General features: G+C 42.2%; 1 protein-coding gene across 1 annotated transcript in view; it reads left to right on the top strand.

The window, feature by feature from the left end:
• The window catches only part of pigg (phosphatidylinositol glycan anchor biosynthesis class G (EMM blood group)), a gene marked incomplete at its 3' end in the record, with an annotated part of 109359 nt that extends 93285 nt beyond the window's left edge, over positions 1 to 16074 (top strand). Inside the window, exons 11-12 of the mRNA XM_079249810.1 lie at positions 7052 to 7215; positions 15852 to 16074. Of these exons, the coding sequence (XP_079105936.1) occupies positions 7052 to 7215; positions 15852 to 16074 (387 nt within the window). The remainder of the gene's footprint in view (positions 1 to 7051; positions 7216 to 15851) is intronic.
• Between the last annotated feature and the right edge of the window lie 967 nt (positions 16075 to 17041).

The raw sequence follows: 17041 nt of genomic DNA, 5'->3' as shown, positions 1-17041 counted from the left end.
AATAACTGTTTACAGTGTTGGTTCTGGGCTTCTGTAGAAATTAACCCTTAAAACACTGTGAGATCCCCAGTGTGGTAGCGTGTAACTCTGTGGGGTAAAATGTGATGCATAGTTTACCCTTTCATCGATCTACGGAAGTTTTCCAGTTGTTTATATCCCGTTCAGGAGGTTCACAATCCAGCAGCAAAATTTTGTATATTACAGATTCTATCTGGTGAATCCACAATGATCCGCGATAACGCCATTATTCAGCACATTTTTATTAATAAACAAGATCAGTATCACTACCATGTTGCTAAAAGACCTCTAGTTTCACCTGAAAATGATGAAGAAGTCACTTCCTGTCAAACTTTCAACCAGTCGAAGAGCTTAAATTGATGGTAATGTCCAATCAGGAGTAGCCAAAGATCAAATAAGACAAATAATGGTCCTCTATGGTTGGAGAGTGTGAAATCCGTCACCGCCATCTCTGATGAGAATCAATCAATCAATCAAAACTTTATGGAGCACTTTGACATGCTACAAGGTAACCACAGAGCTGTACAGGTAAACATTAACATTAATAGCATAAAACAACAGTTAAATAGACAATATAAGACCAAAAAAAGCCTAATGGTCCCTGGAGGCAAAAACCAGCGTGAAAACATGAGGTTTTAAAAGAGACTTAACATCACTTAAAGTCCTAGCAGATCTCCAAATGAGGGGGCTGCTGTGGAGAAGACGAGTCCTGGGGACCACTGGAGGCATCTGGTCTTCAGATCTCTAACAGGACGGTGACGGTGCAGAAGCTCAGAAAGATACGAAGGAGCCAGATCGTTTAAACCTTTAAAAGCCAAAAGTAAAATTTTAATGAAGCCAATGTGTGACATCAAACCAGACAGCTGGAAGTCGTCCGAGAGTCTCGGCTGTGAAGCAGCACTTTGTTGGTGTTGAGCAGCAAATTAACAAAAGAAGCGCTGGAGAAGCCGAAAAGAATTGAGTTGGAGTTTAGTTTGTGAAGACAGAAGGGAAACAACTGGAAAGGAAAAAAGAAGAGAAGAGACAGGATGCAAGATGGATGCTGGATTAACTATGTTCAGGAGCAACAAACTGAGAAAGGTTTAACACTGTTCCTTAGAAATGAGCTACATTCAGATTTTCTGACATTTTTCAGCTGAATTTGCTGCATATCTAATGGAACAAAAGGCTGATTGTGTGCCAAATGTTGATTTTTGTCCAGTCCTGCATGTGCAGAAATCAGGTGGGTACACATGACACGCACGCAGACCAGGAAACCAGATCATTTCCTCCTGGATTTTATGGAAATGTTTCAGTTTTGGTGAAAATGTGCTTTTGCATTGAAAACAAATCATTAAAATTCATTAAAATGTTCATATTTCAACTTTATTTATTGCAATGAGAACAGTTGGGGAGTGTTTCGTTCTGAACTTACTGTTGAAAAACAAAAGAGAAAAGATGAACGAAGCCAATAACAGAAGCTGTTTTCAGTCTTTATTTCCTCTCAAACTACAAAGTGAGCTCTGCAAATCAACTTTAATTACCAACAATTTACCCTGCAGTAATCCTTCTAAATAATTCTCTCTGTTAAAAACAAACCTGGTTTGTGTTGATGCTCCTGGGATGGAAAAGGAAACTCTGGCGTGCTTTCCTTCCTTGATTGTAGGAGACATGTAATTTAACAGTCTGACACGTGGAGTGAAAACGTTTGCGAAAGCCACCGAAGACGAAGCGCTTGATTCTGTATTGTATAAATTATAAGACAGACTTCCTGCTCGGCCATCAAGGCCAGCTGGAATGTTTATTCCAGTGGGTTTTATGTTGTTATAAACTTACCTGAAAGGCTGATATGTTACCTGTCTTTTAATTTACCCCCATCTGCAGCAGAAATTAGCTTTCCGATGCACAGAAATTCCACGTCGCTAACGGTTTAATAACCCTCGTCACCTTTGGGTCATTAATGCCGTGGCGGGTTTGGGATAGACCGCCACCAGACAGTTTTCTGTCTGGGCATCCAGGCATGTAATTACGGACCGTTTGCCTTATAACCTCCTCAGGCAGCTGCACCCACAATGGATGTGTAAAAGAGCAACACTTGATTTGGTCAGCTGCTCCAAAACAAAAGCTCATGTCATGCAGAATCATCTAAATTACGTTTAATTAAAATTTAATCAGCGGTTTTTACTTCCAGTCGATCTGAGAGCGCGGGGTTACACGTTCATCTGAGCTGCAGGAGAGAAATGAAACATCTTTATAGTAATAATCTGGGTCAGCAGGGGGAAATGTTTGCAGCAAGTTCAGAAAGGCCAGTAGATGATGGTTGCTTGGGGGGGGCTTTAGTTGGAGGATCATTGGCTTCTCTTTCTGGCAGTGTTAGCTTGGTGTTACTGGTGTGTCGTACCAGATGACTTTCTGTGGCCAACTTCACATCACTGTCTGTGAGACAAAGCCCCCTCGTCACAGTGATGGGAACAGGGTACAGGAGAGTAACTTAGCTGGGTGTCGACCATATCTGCTGGGGATGAATGGGTAAACGGATCAATGGGTGTGCGATGTTTAAATAGCCACGAAATGTGCAATGCGGCAGTGACGTCACCATCCGGTGCCCCACTGAACGTGGCAAGGCGCCAGAATATTATGTTTGTGTTCTGTATGTTTTAAATGTGGGAAATGTGGGGTTCACCAATGTGTCTAAATGTTGGTGTGTTGTGTATGTATTAATGTGGGGAGTTAAGAGAAACCTGTTCTTTGTGGTAATTAGGGAGTTCCTGGTGGGCGGGGCTTGGGATTCATAAGACGTGCATTTTGGAGTTGTCGGGGTGGAGAGTGAGGAGTCGAGATTGGAGCATAGCAAGTCAGTGTGTTTTGGAGCTGGAGAGGTTTACTAGCGGAATCAGTGTAAATAGTTGTACATATTGTACATATTGGTCACTGTATATATTACTGCACGTTGGTGGATTGACCGGGAACGAATAAAAACACCTCGAATGAAGTCAGGACTGCGCCATCTTATTGGGAACAGCAGAGGACCCCGTGACAGTCTGTCTTAACCTGGTCTGTGTCCTTCCTTTACAAAACAGTCAGAAATATCACCCTTTATCTTCCTTATTTAATCTTCTTATACAAAATCAGACTTACAGGATATATTTCTCCACATTTTCATGCTTCAACTACTTTAAAACCAACTAGCAGCCTTGCTAGCCTCCTGGTTAAATAAAACTGGATCATGTAGCGCTAGCTTAGTTAGCGCTAAGAAATGCGAAAATTGAGGCTTGCTTTGAGCATCTTTAAAGTTTATTTTTAGTTTTAGTGTGAAATTCTTGATTAACTGAGTTAATGTGGGATCTCTAAATACACTCCCTGGAAACTAAAAATGGCATTAGCATTAGCCACATTAGCTTAAAGCTAATTTAATGCTAACAAAGACCATTCTCAGTGACTTAATACTGTTTGTTATGGGGTGCCAAAATGCTAGTTGCCATTATGACAGCATAACTTATTCACACTTTCCAAACCATTCATTCATTAATTCATTCATTCAGTCATTCATTATCCTAACCGCTGAAGCGTCGCGGGGAATCTGGAGTCTATCCCAGCAGTCTTTGGGTGAAAGGCAGGGTACACCCTGGACAGCTCATCAGTCCATCGCAGAGACAAACAACCTCTCACACTCACTCCTATGGACAATTTAGAGTAACCTAACATGCATGTCTTTGGACGGTGGGAGGATTGAACCAGCAATCTTCTTTCACTATTCCACCATGCAGCCCACTTTCCAAACCAGTTCAGCATTTATGTGATCAGGTCAGACAGCCATGTTTTAAGATCTCCAGATCTGTATAATGATCCAAAACTCCTGGTTTACAAACCTCCCAAACTACCATCTGATGGAGATATTATTAGATTTAGCTTACCATTACTTTTATAATTACCTCGTTAATCGATCGTCACACTTCACAAGAGCAGAATTAATCACAAGTCGTCGATAGTGGTCTATAGTATAAATATTTTATGACAGGATGGATATCACACCTCCAGCTGTGGAATATTCCATAAAGAATATCCTCTTCATTTTAAAGGTGAATAAGGAAACAGCAGGCGCAGATAACGTTAGCACAACGTAAAAGTTACAGATGTGTACATTTACTATTCAGGAGTAACGTTACTGTGAGAAAACATCGCGATTTTATGATACGTTATTAACACCAAAAAAGGATAGAAGTCGGTAACTTTTCATTAATCGTGAAAATAAATTAATTATAATTAATACAACGCGGTGGGAATTGAATTAGTCAAATATCCAAATATCTCAGGATTAATCGCCTTCTCAAGACCAGATGGTCATCATGAGCGTGTTTACTAACAAGGAGCCGATTTCTACAGACGTTGCCACACGAGTGGAGTCACACTTTTCAATCCTCCGACAGACTCCATGAAGGAAACTGCATCAGCCGCCATCTGCAGCCTCACACCAGACACACTCTTCTCTGAAAGTTATTACAGAAACATTTCAGGCTGCTTTTTCCATAAGTGATGAATGCGTTGTCTGAATAAAATGACATCCGAAGCATCACAGCGGGATTTCAGTAGGAATGCAAGCAGAAAATCTCCATGTGCAGCCTCCAACCTGCTCACTGATGCATGCTGCGTTTTGTTTAAAATGGAACCAGCTGTTTGTGTTTTCTTCTTCTGCGATCACAGACGTGTGCTCAGACGAGGGAAGGAAGCATTATTGGGTGCATCGTCACATTTGTTTGAGCGGACGTGGAAACCACTGATTTTTCTCCTCGTTGTGTATGAAAGCGTAAGATGGAGCAAACATGCAGACAGTATGACAGTACAACATGATCCCCAAACCTGATCCCAGGTATCCTGCAGGGATTAGATGTGTCCCTGCTGCAACGCACTTGATTCAAATTAAACGGATCTTTGACAAACTATACAAGTCTCTTGAGCTGTTCGTTAAAGTCAGGTGTGTTGAAGCAGGGAAGCATCTAACATCTGCAGGCCAGTGGGCTGGAGGAAGAGGGTTGGGGGTCCCTACTTTAACCAGTGGTGGAGGGGGGGCGTTGCGAAGATGATGACACAGTCTTGTGGAAAGATTTTTTGTTGTTGTTGTTTTTGTTTTTGTGTGTGTGTGTTTTATTTATTCAGCCCTTGTGGATAATAAACAGATACAGTTCATGTATATTATTATTTTATCAGAAAAGCAATGATGCTTTCAGTCATACCATAGCATTTAGGGGTGGGAAAAAAAATCGGTTCACATAAAAATCGGAAATTTTTTTGTTTTACAATTTTTAAATCTATTTTTTGGTGAAAAATCAATGTTTTTTTTTTCAGTTTTAAATGTTTATATCAGGGGTGGGCAACTCCGGTCCTCCAGTGGCACAGTCCTGCAAATGTTAGGGGTTTCCTTGCTGTAAAACACCTGATTCAAATCAATGGCTAATCAGCGGACTGGTGCAGAGCTTGACATCAAGCTCTGCACCAGTCCGCTGATTAGGTCTGATGTATGCCAGGTGTGTTGCAGCAGAGAAACTCCTAACATTTGCAGGACTGTGCCACTGGAGGACCGGAGTTGCCGACCCCTGGTCTATATTTTAGATGCCAAATGGAGAAGAAGTTACTGCTTTTGTCCAGCAGGGGGCAAAATGTTTCTCTTCAACTGTCCAGCGACATGACGTTGTTTCTGTTTTGGAAAACACGTAGACAGAAGACGGAGAATGTTGGACAACCTGCAGAAACGTGCAGAGATAAATCCTCCATCATCACATTTTAAATCAAAAGTCTGGACACATTTAGGATGTTTTGCTCTGAAGGGAAAAGCAGAGCTGGACATGTGGAAAGCTGTTTGTAAACTCTGTAATGCACATTCAATTTTCAATTTCAATTTCTTTTTTATTCAAAAGGGACAATGCCAGTTAATGAGCGTCATGTACAGTTTGCAGATGTAAACAAGCCAGATTGCAGCCATAGGCTAATTTCCATCTGTTGTCCCCTAACAGATGTTAAAATTACTAAATAAAACATTGTAAAAGCATATTATTCCATTATTAAACAATCATTATTATAAAAGTCATTACATTAGTGCCTGAGTACAACCATAACAGAGTGCAGTCAATATAAATAACATTCAAAACAGCAGGGTTTCAGTGTGAAATACAAAATGCGCGTATCCTGAGTTTCTGCTGGCTGATAAAGCGTTCAGCTTATTATCTATTTCATACAAACGGGCTGTAATAGTAATAATCAAAGTATACAGGTGAATAAATTATAATAATTATCTGTTACATACTAGTGGACTAAACTGGTAATAGTCGAAGTATATAAGTGAGTTTATAATCACCAGTATTCTCTATGTAATAGAAGCTATGTTACTAATAATTACAGCTGGTGATATTTATTTGTACATGGCAGGTCTGCTGTGTAAAAAGCAAAGTAAAAATCATCAATAAAAATAATAGAAATCATCAATACTGAGGAATCGTAATTTAAATCGGGTTCCAGAAAATTGTTAAAAATCTAATCGAGAGAAAAGCATGTCGTCCCGGGCCTAAAAGCATTGATACCATATTTTATATGTCCATTGTGAGCCGGTCAGTATAGAGATATGAAATGTCTAGCAGATTTTATACAAAAAGGAACAACCAGACAGTTTGTTTAGTATTGTGACTGAGCTGAGTCATGCTACGTGATTTAATCTGCAGACAGGATCACTTCCAGTTGAATTGTTTTAACATGACTTGTTTGAGGTATTTCTCAGAAATCTGCCCTTTTAGTCAAAAGAAATGCTTGTTGGCACATTTAGCAGACTCCTGAGTGGTTTCAGCCCCAGGAGCTGCATGCCGCCGCCCTGGTCGGAGACACAGACAGCTGGGAAGTCAGCAGAAGCTCGGAGGAATGATTAAAGAGCAAAGGAAGAGATCTTCACACCTCTGAAGTGCTTACAAAGCTTCATCTGCAGATCGTAGCGCGCTCCTTTCTGTCTGTGTTCGCTGTATTTCTGTGTTCTTAGCAATTCTAAAAATAAGATTTCTTCCTGCTTTTTCAGGGCAACTCCAACAACATCGCGACCGTGGACATTTCTGTTGGCTTCGTTGGACTGGAAAGCTACGTGGAGGCACCTGCTGTCTTCCTAACGGCCCTCAGCACGTACGCAGGTCCGCTGCTGTGGGCGTGTCACCTGGTCTGCTACCTGAGCTCAGAGAGAGACAGGTAAGTGAAAGACACCCGGCCTGTAACCTGGTCTTATATCCATTTATTAGATTTTATTATTGCTGTGGAAATTCTTTAAAAAACCAGAAACTCCGGTCCTGTAAAACCACCTTTTAGCATTTCCCTTGAACCAACTGGCAACCTTCGATGGTTAGAAGTGAATTAGCAAGTGCCCGAAACTGCAGTTCCCCCCTCATCCACTAGGGGCTCCAAAACAGAGCAAACGGTCTCATGTTAAAAAGATCAACTTCACAGCAGAAATAGACATGTTTACAGCGAAAATAAGCATGTTTACAGCGAAAATAAACATGTTTACAGCGGAAATAAACATGTTTACAGCGAAAATAAACATGTTTACAGCGGAAATAAACATGTTTACAGTGGAAATAAACATGTTTACAGCGAAAATAAACATGTTTACAGTGGAAATAAACATGTTTACAGCGAAAATAATCATGTTTACAGCGGAAATAAACATGTTTACAGTGGAAATAAACATGTTTACAGCGAAAATAAACATTTTTACAGCGGAAATAAACATGTTTACAGCGAAAATAAACATGTTTACAGCGGAAATAAACATGTTTACAGCCTGGTACAAAACGTACCAGTCATTTTAAGGGTTTATCCAATCCACTTTATTTAAAAAGCACATTTTTAAAAACCGAGTGTCGCCAAAGTGCTGCACAGAGTAAAATATCACAAAATAAAAATAAAATTAAATAATAATGTTGTTAAAGTAATAAAAACAGCTAAAACAATTAGAAATATAAAGATACCCTATAAAATAACTAAACAGAAAAATAAAACTGAGACACTGAGGACCACACAACTCACTTGGTGAATATAATGGGTGAATGACCGGTACTGTAGTTCTCTAACATATGAACATATTTCCTGTTGTTGGGCTGAGAAACTGGATGTAATCACAAAACCTTCTTCTCATGGATCATGGACTGTGAAGCATGTTTGCGTGTATTTAAGTGCATCGACAGCTTCCCCACGTTCTCTTCTGGCGGTCACACAAGTCCTAATATGGATAGGTCCAAGCTGAGGTGGTTTCTCTTTTCACTAAATTCTGATTTAATCTGAAATATTGGAGACAAACCAGGATGTTGATTTCAGACTCGGCAGTGAGGATGCACGTTTGTTCGATGACTTGCACATAAATGATCCGGCTCTGGAGCTAAATCTTCCTGGAGGTCTTTTAGAATTAAACTGTTCTGGTTTGATTCTCTTAAAATCCTGTAAGAACTTCTCTCAGCTTATTGGTCTTCCAGACCTCAACTTCTCAACCTCTTCCTCTGTTGAGTTTAACACTTTAATCAGACGAAGAAGTGAAGAAACAGCCACCTGAACATGCTTCTGTCTTTCACAGCCTTCTTCTGCTTTGTGGTCATCAATTATTTTAATTTTCCTGGTGTTAAGCAGCCCCTTAATGGCTGCTGATTGCAGGGACGAGGACTGAGTCAGAGCACATATAAAGCTTTGAAATGAGCATCACTTGGCCTTTAATGATCATGAACACAACAGAGCCCTACCAAGCTAATTAAGGTTTGAGACTTTAGCCGAAGTTGTCCAGGAGCAACAAAACTTAGGATGCCTAAACTTGTGCCTAGTTTGTGTTTATTTTTTAACACAGTTTGTTAAAAAATACCATCACGAACAACCAGATTACTAACAGTAAGATAACTGTAGTGTGGGGTGCCCAAACTTCTGCATGCTGCTGTATTTGTGCGAAAGAAGAAAACTGAAGCCAAACTTTTGACCTTTAATTCTTTGTGACAGGAATTAGTCACCTGACCGTGAATCTAAATCAGCTTAACGTGTGTGAAGATTGTTAGCTACAAGTCGAGACGATGAATCAGTTAGCGTATGGTTCAGGGTTAAATGTGTAAATAAGTTCACTGTACTCCAACAGTCTCCAGATCTACATGCAACAGAGCAGCTTTAGGATGTGGTGGAACGGGAGATTCTCATCATGATGAGGGGGAACCAACCAGAAAACTTCCGCAGTTAAAAGTAAAAAGCCTAAGAAGAAGAGACAAAACCCTGCAGTTCCCCCTTCATCCACTAGGGGCTCCAAAACAGAGCAAATCCCCATAGACTCCCATGTTAAAAAGACCAACTTCACAGCAGAAATAAACATGTTTACAGCAGAAATAAACATGTTTACAGCCTGGTACAAAAACTCATTTTAGGTTTAATAGGTCAGGTTTACCTTCATGACAACTGTGGGGGGAGTGAATTATTTTCTAACTCGCCCGTTTTAAAGTAATTTCATATCAAAATTCGGCGTATTTAGGGACGTGTCCTTTTGATTGACAGGTACCTGATCTCCCGCTTCAGAAGAACGTAGAACAACCGCGGTTTTTAGCCGGTTAACAATGTGACTTAGCTTTAGCCCGCTTACATCCGTTAGCTGGTTATCTTCTGTTATCTCGGGGCTAGCTCGGTTAGCTCTTAGCTACAGGCAGCTCAGAGTTCGCTCGATGTCAATCATCCACCATGACGCTCACAGCCCCCCTCTCAGCTCCACCTCTTTGCCCATATTTGTATTTTCCGAGCGAGACGACATGAATGCCCCTGCCAAGATGGCGATGGTAGGAACCGCCCACCGAGCTTCAATTCAGCTCTTCAGAAACCTACAGGTGACGTCACGGAGGCTCCGCCCATCTTTTATATACAGTCTATGGTTCAAAACCCCTTTTGTGTCAAAAACACCATGAACGCTCGGTGGGCGCCATATCATCGCCATCTTGAAAAGCCTGACGATGCCAAGATGGCAATGATGTGGCGCCCACTAACCTGGAGATAACAGGAGATAAGCAGCTAACAGAGGTAAGCGGGCTAAAGCTAAGTTACGTTGTTAACCGACTAAAAACCGCGGTTGTTCTACGTTCTTCTTACTTGAAGCGGGAGATCGGGTACCTGTCAGTCAAAAGGACACACCCCTAAATAGGCCGAACTTCAAGATTAAATTACTTTTAAACGGGCGAGTTAGAAAAAAAATCACTCGGCCCACAGTTGTCATGAAGGTAAACCTGACCTATAAAACCTAAAAATGGATTTTTGAACCTGGCTGTAAACATGTTTATTTCTGCTGTGAAGTTGGTCTTTTTAACATGGAAGTCTATGGGGATTTGCTCTGTTTTGCAGCCCCTAGTGGATGAAGAGGGAACTGCAGCTTTATGCTGTTCTGCATATGCTTCACTTGGTCTGGATTCACTCTCATTCTGCATCATACTGACTGTGCAAGTCCAGCTGCTCAACGTCAGTTTCATTACTTTTACTTCATGAATGCTGATTTCTTTCTAATATTTACATAGTCAGAATCGTTTGTAGACGTTGCAGCAGAGCAGGTTAGTTTGTTTTACTGGTTATAACACGGAGAGACATGTACAGCATATTAAAGATGAATGGTGAGAGAACTGGACTGGAGGAAGGCCAGTGGCTGGTTTGCAGTATGTGTGAGCTTGACACCTCAGTGCAGTGCTGAGTGATGAGGTGTGCAGCTGGGCAGCACCTGCCCTGCTACCTGAGCCAAAACTAAAACTCTGTTACTGTGAACAAAAGCTGCTGTTAGTATGAAAGCAGGTGGTTTGGCCTCTGTTGTGGAAATACCAGTCAGAGGAATGCAGTGAAAAGGTTGCTTCATAATTTTTCTGTGCTGCTCAGTGCAGTTTGGGAAAGCTGAAGTCTGTTCCAGCAATTAGCAAGCAAGAAGCACCTGAACAGGTCAGCAGTCCATCGCAGAGACAAACAACCAGCCACGCCCACTCTGAGTGACCAGTTAACCCAACATGCATGTATGTGGGAGGAAGTTCCTGGAGAGAAGCCACGCCTACACGGAACATGAAACTCCACACAGCAAGGCCGATGTTTGAGCATTCTCCACGCGAGGCTTGGACCAGCACTTTTCTCACAGCAAGGCTGCAGTGCTGACCACACCACCAATCCACAATATTTCCAGCTCCAACAGAGTTGCTGCAGTCACAAAGCTCCTAGTTGGATTTGGGGATTGAGCTGACGTTCGCAGCGAAGCGAGCTGCCATCTGTCCCAGCGTCTCGCCACCCCCTAGATCAGGAGCAACTGACCCCGGTGTCCTGCAGGTTTTTGTTGTTTCACTGCTCCTACTCATCTGATTCAAATCAAATTGTTCCAACAGCTTGTTGTCAGTTTCTTCGTAGCAGCTGCGTTTTCATTACATTTTTTTGCCAAATAAAAGCGACATTTTTAAGTTTTGACACACAACAAATGCAATTTGTAGGTGCTTCTGCTGAACAGTGTTTGACGCATACGCCTGTTTTCAATTCAACTTTATTTATATAGCGTCAAATCACGGTAATGCCATCTCAAGATGCTTTATAGACAGGAAAAAAAAAAATAAACATAATAAAAGCCAATTCATAAGAGCCTATATAAGGAAACCAACAGATTGAGTTGGTAAAATTTCGTCTGGCTGATGAGAGTTTACGAGAATTGCGAGTTTTCCATTTGCTGCGTAAAAAGTGCTTCCATTACACTTCTGCGATAAATATCTATATCAAAATGTATGAAAAACCACCTCATGAGAACATAAAAACTTCTTAGCAATATTTCAGTCTTTATTTTTAAATGTAGGTGTTTCCGTTAGCGTCTGTAAGTGTAATGAAAATGCAGTTATTGATCCATTAAGTTCACTCAGGTGTGTTGGAGCACAAGAACAACAAAAATCTGCCGGATGATCTGAGACCTTTGCTGTAGTTGCTTTTTGCAGAGTGTCCCGTGAGGTTCCAGTGTTTACTCTGATAAAAACAGTGTTCAGAACAGGTCCAGTTGCCCAGATATCACAGCGAGGAATCATATGAGACCACTGAGGTTTTTACTCTGAACTGGTGTCGTTTTGGTGACTCTAGATAACATCGAACCAATCGCCAGCCCCTCGTGGCGCAACGTGACATTCAAACGTCTGCCTTATCAGCTTTCAGAGAGATTTTCCGTGTGTTCCACGGGGACCTCGGGTAACAGGGATTCAGGGTTCGATTCCGCAGAGGGAGCCTTAGAAACTGCTACCACATCCAAAGTAGGTAGCCAGTCTTCACCTGGAGCCAATGGCCAAACAGGATCCATGAAGGTCCCAAATCCCAGCACCGTGCCCATGTGGCGTCCATAAGGGTTAGTTATGGAGGATATGAGTGAGCTCAAACTGGTCTCATGTGGTTTTGGTTGGACCCCATACAAGAAGTCCGTGTGGGCTGTATGAGCCCCATGAGGGCTGCAGGTGGGCATGGGGAGGCCTTATAGGCTGGCTAAATGGTCCCCAGTTTGGCCCCAGCTGATGGCAGTTGAGTTTATTAGACGTATTTGGGCTGATCGATATGATCTTAAATTAATTGAACAGATTACCTTGATTATGATTAATTTGCAGTTAGTATTGTTTAGTATTTTGTTATTATTTTGTTTTTGGCTTCATACCCAACTGAAATGCATTTTGTTGCAAATAATTTTAATAACAGACAAGCAGATACTGTTAAATAAGTTAAATTAAACCCACAGTTTATATGTGTGGTTGTTATTATTTGTCCATTTAAATTTCTAAACATTTGAAGTAACATCAGCAAGATTTCATTGATTATTGGACTTTTACCAATTTTTTTTTACTTGGACCATTTGATAAGCTGGCTGCAATCAGGTGCAAAGAGGATGGAAAACATCTCCTTTCCTACCTTTATTCTGTTAAACTCAATGTAATGAATTAAAACTCAGTGAAGTTTATCAGAAACTTGTTTTATTTTTCAGCTTTCACGGCATTAAAACACAGGCCTGATTCTGAAACGTGTCTCTTGTCATCAGCTGCTTTGGCTCGTATTTACCCCTCCGTCTCAGGTTTACTGGGAAATGTAGCTGGAGCAGCAGAATCCTTTAAACAGCAAAAGAAAATCGCTAAACTTTAATCAATCAGAAAATAAACACCTGAGGGATGAAGTGGTTTTAAACCAAAGAAATCTCTCTTTGAAGAAGTTTGGTGTGAAGTCTGACTGCAGCGACGGTTTATTGCATTCAGAGCATTTTCATCATCAAACAACCCACAGGCGGAGGTTTTATAGGAGGCGATGACGGCGCCGGTGGGATGTCAGGTCAGCAGGGGGACGTCCGCGGGGACTCCTCCAGCTGATGTCACATTTCGATGCAGGTCGCGCCGCCGTCGCTCCTCATTGGCACGCGCTACTCTCCGCAGAAAGCCCTGCTGGGGCGTGCAGGCCGGTATCGGGACAAATGGAGGGAAAATCTTCTCGGCTTGTTTGGGATTCACTCTGCAGCGTCAGCAGCTTGACCACAAAGGCAAGTCCTGGAAATGAGCTGTGATCGATGGCTACTCTGCAGGCTTCCCTCGACAATATCAAAACGACTCTTTTCTCCCACTGTGGATCTTCAAACCTTCTGATCAGGGAGACAAATCAAGTTGTTATTATGTGAGGATTTTATACAGGCAGGACGATGATGATTAACTCGACATCCTCTGAGCTGTTTGCTTGTGAGAGTTTGATCCTTTTCTGCAGATTTCTGCTGTTTTTAGTTATTATTCATTGGTCTTTGTTGTTCTGTTTACCTCTAAATACACAACGGGATCTAAGGCTTAGTTAAGTCTCGTTTTTACTATGTTTAGATGTTTGTCACACATCTCCTCTTCTGCAGGAATGAATCACAGCAGAATTTTGCAAACTGGCCCTGAAAGAAATTCAAAAAGCTCCTAAAACAACAGATTTCAGCTCAGGAGGAAGGTGGAAGAAGAGCTTTTACCTCAAAACCTCTGGTGGCAGCAATGCTAACAAGTAGCATAGCATAACAGCTAAAAGACTCTTTCAGGCGTGGACATCCAAACGAATCATAGTTCAAACCCCGAGTCGTTACACGGACCATCTGCTCATGTCTCCACACAAACAAGGTGTTGATTACATGTCTTGTCCTTCTGTTGCTGCTCTATGGTGAAAAGTTTTATTCTAGCTATAAAAAACAAAAAACTGTCTTTGTTTGAGATGAATCATCAAGGTCCTGCTAGTTTCCATGAAGATAGAGGGGGTTTTGTATTTATATATCATAAACTATGTTGAGCTTCACGTCTTTCTGGACCCTGGAGGTGTTTCTAAGGTGAATGTGGGGTCTCTTCCTGGATTCTCCTGACCCTGCAGAGGAGGTCAGGCTGTTCATTAGAGACAGGATGAGAAGCTCAGTCATCTGGGAGGAGATCAGAATAGAGATGCTGCTCCTCCACAACAGGAGGAGCCAGATGAGGTGGATCAAGCATCTGGTGTGGATGCCTCCTGGACCTCTCCCTGGTGAGGTGTTCCAGCCATTTTCCACCAGGAGGAGATTCCCGGGAAGACCCAGGACACTCTGGAGGGATCATATCTCTCAGCTGTCCTGGGAACACCTTGGGATTCCCCAGAACAAGCTTGCAAATGTAGCTAAAGAGAGAAAAGTCTGGGCTTCCCTGGTTAGCCCCCCCCCCCCCCCCCTAACCCGACCCCGGATAAGTGTAACCTGTTAGCTTCGGCGTTGTGTGGGGTAACAAATTGTGGCGACACAGTGTGACCTTTGGTGGAGATCTCTGTTGAATTTCATTCCTGAAGGCTGGGGGACACAAAAGAACGTAACAACAAAAGAACAGGATTCATGCTGAGACTGGGAACGTCGAAATATCTCACAACCATCGGCATGCCACGATCGTCTTGTCATCACTTACAGATGCATGCTGTTTTTACAATAAAAATTAACATTTGCAGGAGTATATGAAGTAATAGGATTGGTTGGGGTAAAAGAAAAAAAGAATAAATGATAATGCCAGCCACCCCTCCAACAAGAAGATTGTACAAAAAGGGAGGGATATTGGGGCCTTAAAGAATTAAAGGGGGGGGGGGGGGGTCCAGAAAAGAGGAAATCGGGAAGTAGCGGCTTGTAAAGTAAATTGCAGGGAATTGAACAATCCCTTCAGGTAAATTAACATTTATCCAGATTTAGTGGAAATATAAAGGGTTCAGAAGCAGAAAAAATTATGTAAATATTTTATGGTAAATATTGTTGAAACTTTTATTTTTTCTCAAAAATTTCAGGTTGTAAATATTTTTTAGAAAGAGACGTACGTCTGGGAAGACAAACATTTAGCTTACGTACGTCTCTGCGGATGTCTCTGTACTGCTGCTGCTGATGAAACCAGCAGCAGTCGCATTAAAAAGCTTTCAGCTGATTATATTTATCAATATTTGTGTCCGACACGTGAGCGTGTTCCTCCACCTCCTGACTGTTCTACCACGTCTCCTCCTCCATCAGCTTCCTCCTGGACTCGGGAAGGGGCTTGACCTTCCTCCCCTCAGTGATGATTTAGTCTGATGCTTCGGTGCATCAGAGATGAAGTGTGTTTTCTTCTTTCGGCTTCTTGCGTCAGGCAGGTTTAAAGTCATTAACTGTAGAACCAGAATTCTCCAGCAGCCGGCTCATGGTGAGGAGATAATCAGATCAGAAAGGTGTGAAAAAGAGTTGTGGCCTTCATCAGTCTGCATCTTCATCACATGTGGACACAAAGAAGCTGTTTAGCTCTGTGGGAAGTTCCTCCGTGTTCTTCCTCCTGTCTCATCCTTCCTCTTCCTCTCCACAGGAGCCCGGTGTCACTGAGCCACGGCTGCTACTGTTTGGCGCTGCTGAGGTCCGTGCCGGCTGCTGCCTACATTGTTCTGGTAACTGTCCTTCGCTATCATCTCTTTATATGGAGCGTCTTTTCCCCCAAATTACTCTACGAGTCCATGCACCTCCTGCTGACTGCAGGAGTCTGCCTCTTCTTCATCACAATGGAGCAAAGCCACAGCTCGAGCCAGTCCTGAGGAGCCAGAGACTCGTCGTCTTCCATTCACACTGTTCACGTCGTGGGACAGATGTGCCTGAAAGGAAAAAAAACACTAACGAATGAGCTTTAATCACATATTTGAATACTTTATTTCCCAGAAGAAAACTTGAAAAAAAGAATTAAAGTGAGCTGATGGAAACAGTTCTGGATTAAACTTTCTAACCTCAGGGACGAGATGACCAAGCAGCTCTGTGATTGGTCAGATGGGCTTTATGGGCGGGCTGAGCTCGGTTTGACTTCCGATGCGGGACGAAGCGGCTCGGCGTGAATAATTCCATGAATCCCGACAGGATTCAGGTCCTCACATGCTGCTTCTCGCTGCGACAAACCAAAAGCTCAGAAGAACCTTTCTGGACTCAAGTCCTGTGTTGACTCTGGGTAGGGGGGGGACGAAGGGTGAGGAAGACGTCAGACGAAGCTTAACGTCTGCAACTCGGTCCAGTCGGACCACGTTCCTGTCAGAATGCGTCACAAAACCTTTTTTTCTCGTGTTGTTTGGTTTTAAATAGCTTTAAATAAAGTTATCCACACAAGCTGCGTTTCCATGACAGTTTTTTTGCTAAATAAAAGTGAAATTTGTAAAATGTTGATAAATTAAAGTTGGAATTTCCGTTGAACAATGTTTAGCATAAAAGCCACAGTAAAATCTGGATTTCAAGGTTTTCTGCTCTCCGCAGAGGCTTTTCAAGGCTTTTCTCCCTCTCTTCCATCATTTTGCTGTTTTCTCCACACTGCGCCATCTTTACCAGGAAGAACTGGTCACATGACCTCTTGCATCACATCCGGGCACACATAGATGTGAGAAAAGCCTTTCCAGGACACTTTTCTGACTTCTATATGGTAACGTCTGTTAAACCACCTGATGGGAACGTAAAAACCTAGCGGTGCTGCATTTCTGTCTGATGCAAGACAAGCGTCTCGCTTTGTTTTCGCTGTTTGCTGCA

Source organism: Telmatherina bonti, assembly GCF_933228915.1.
Source record: "Telmatherina bonti genome assembly, chromosome: 12".
Classification (NCBI taxonomy): Eukaryota; Metazoa; Chordata; class Actinopteri; order Atheriniformes; family Telmatherinidae; genus Telmatherina; species Telmatherina bonti.
This window is presented reverse-complemented; position numbering and strand designations above follow the sequence as displayed.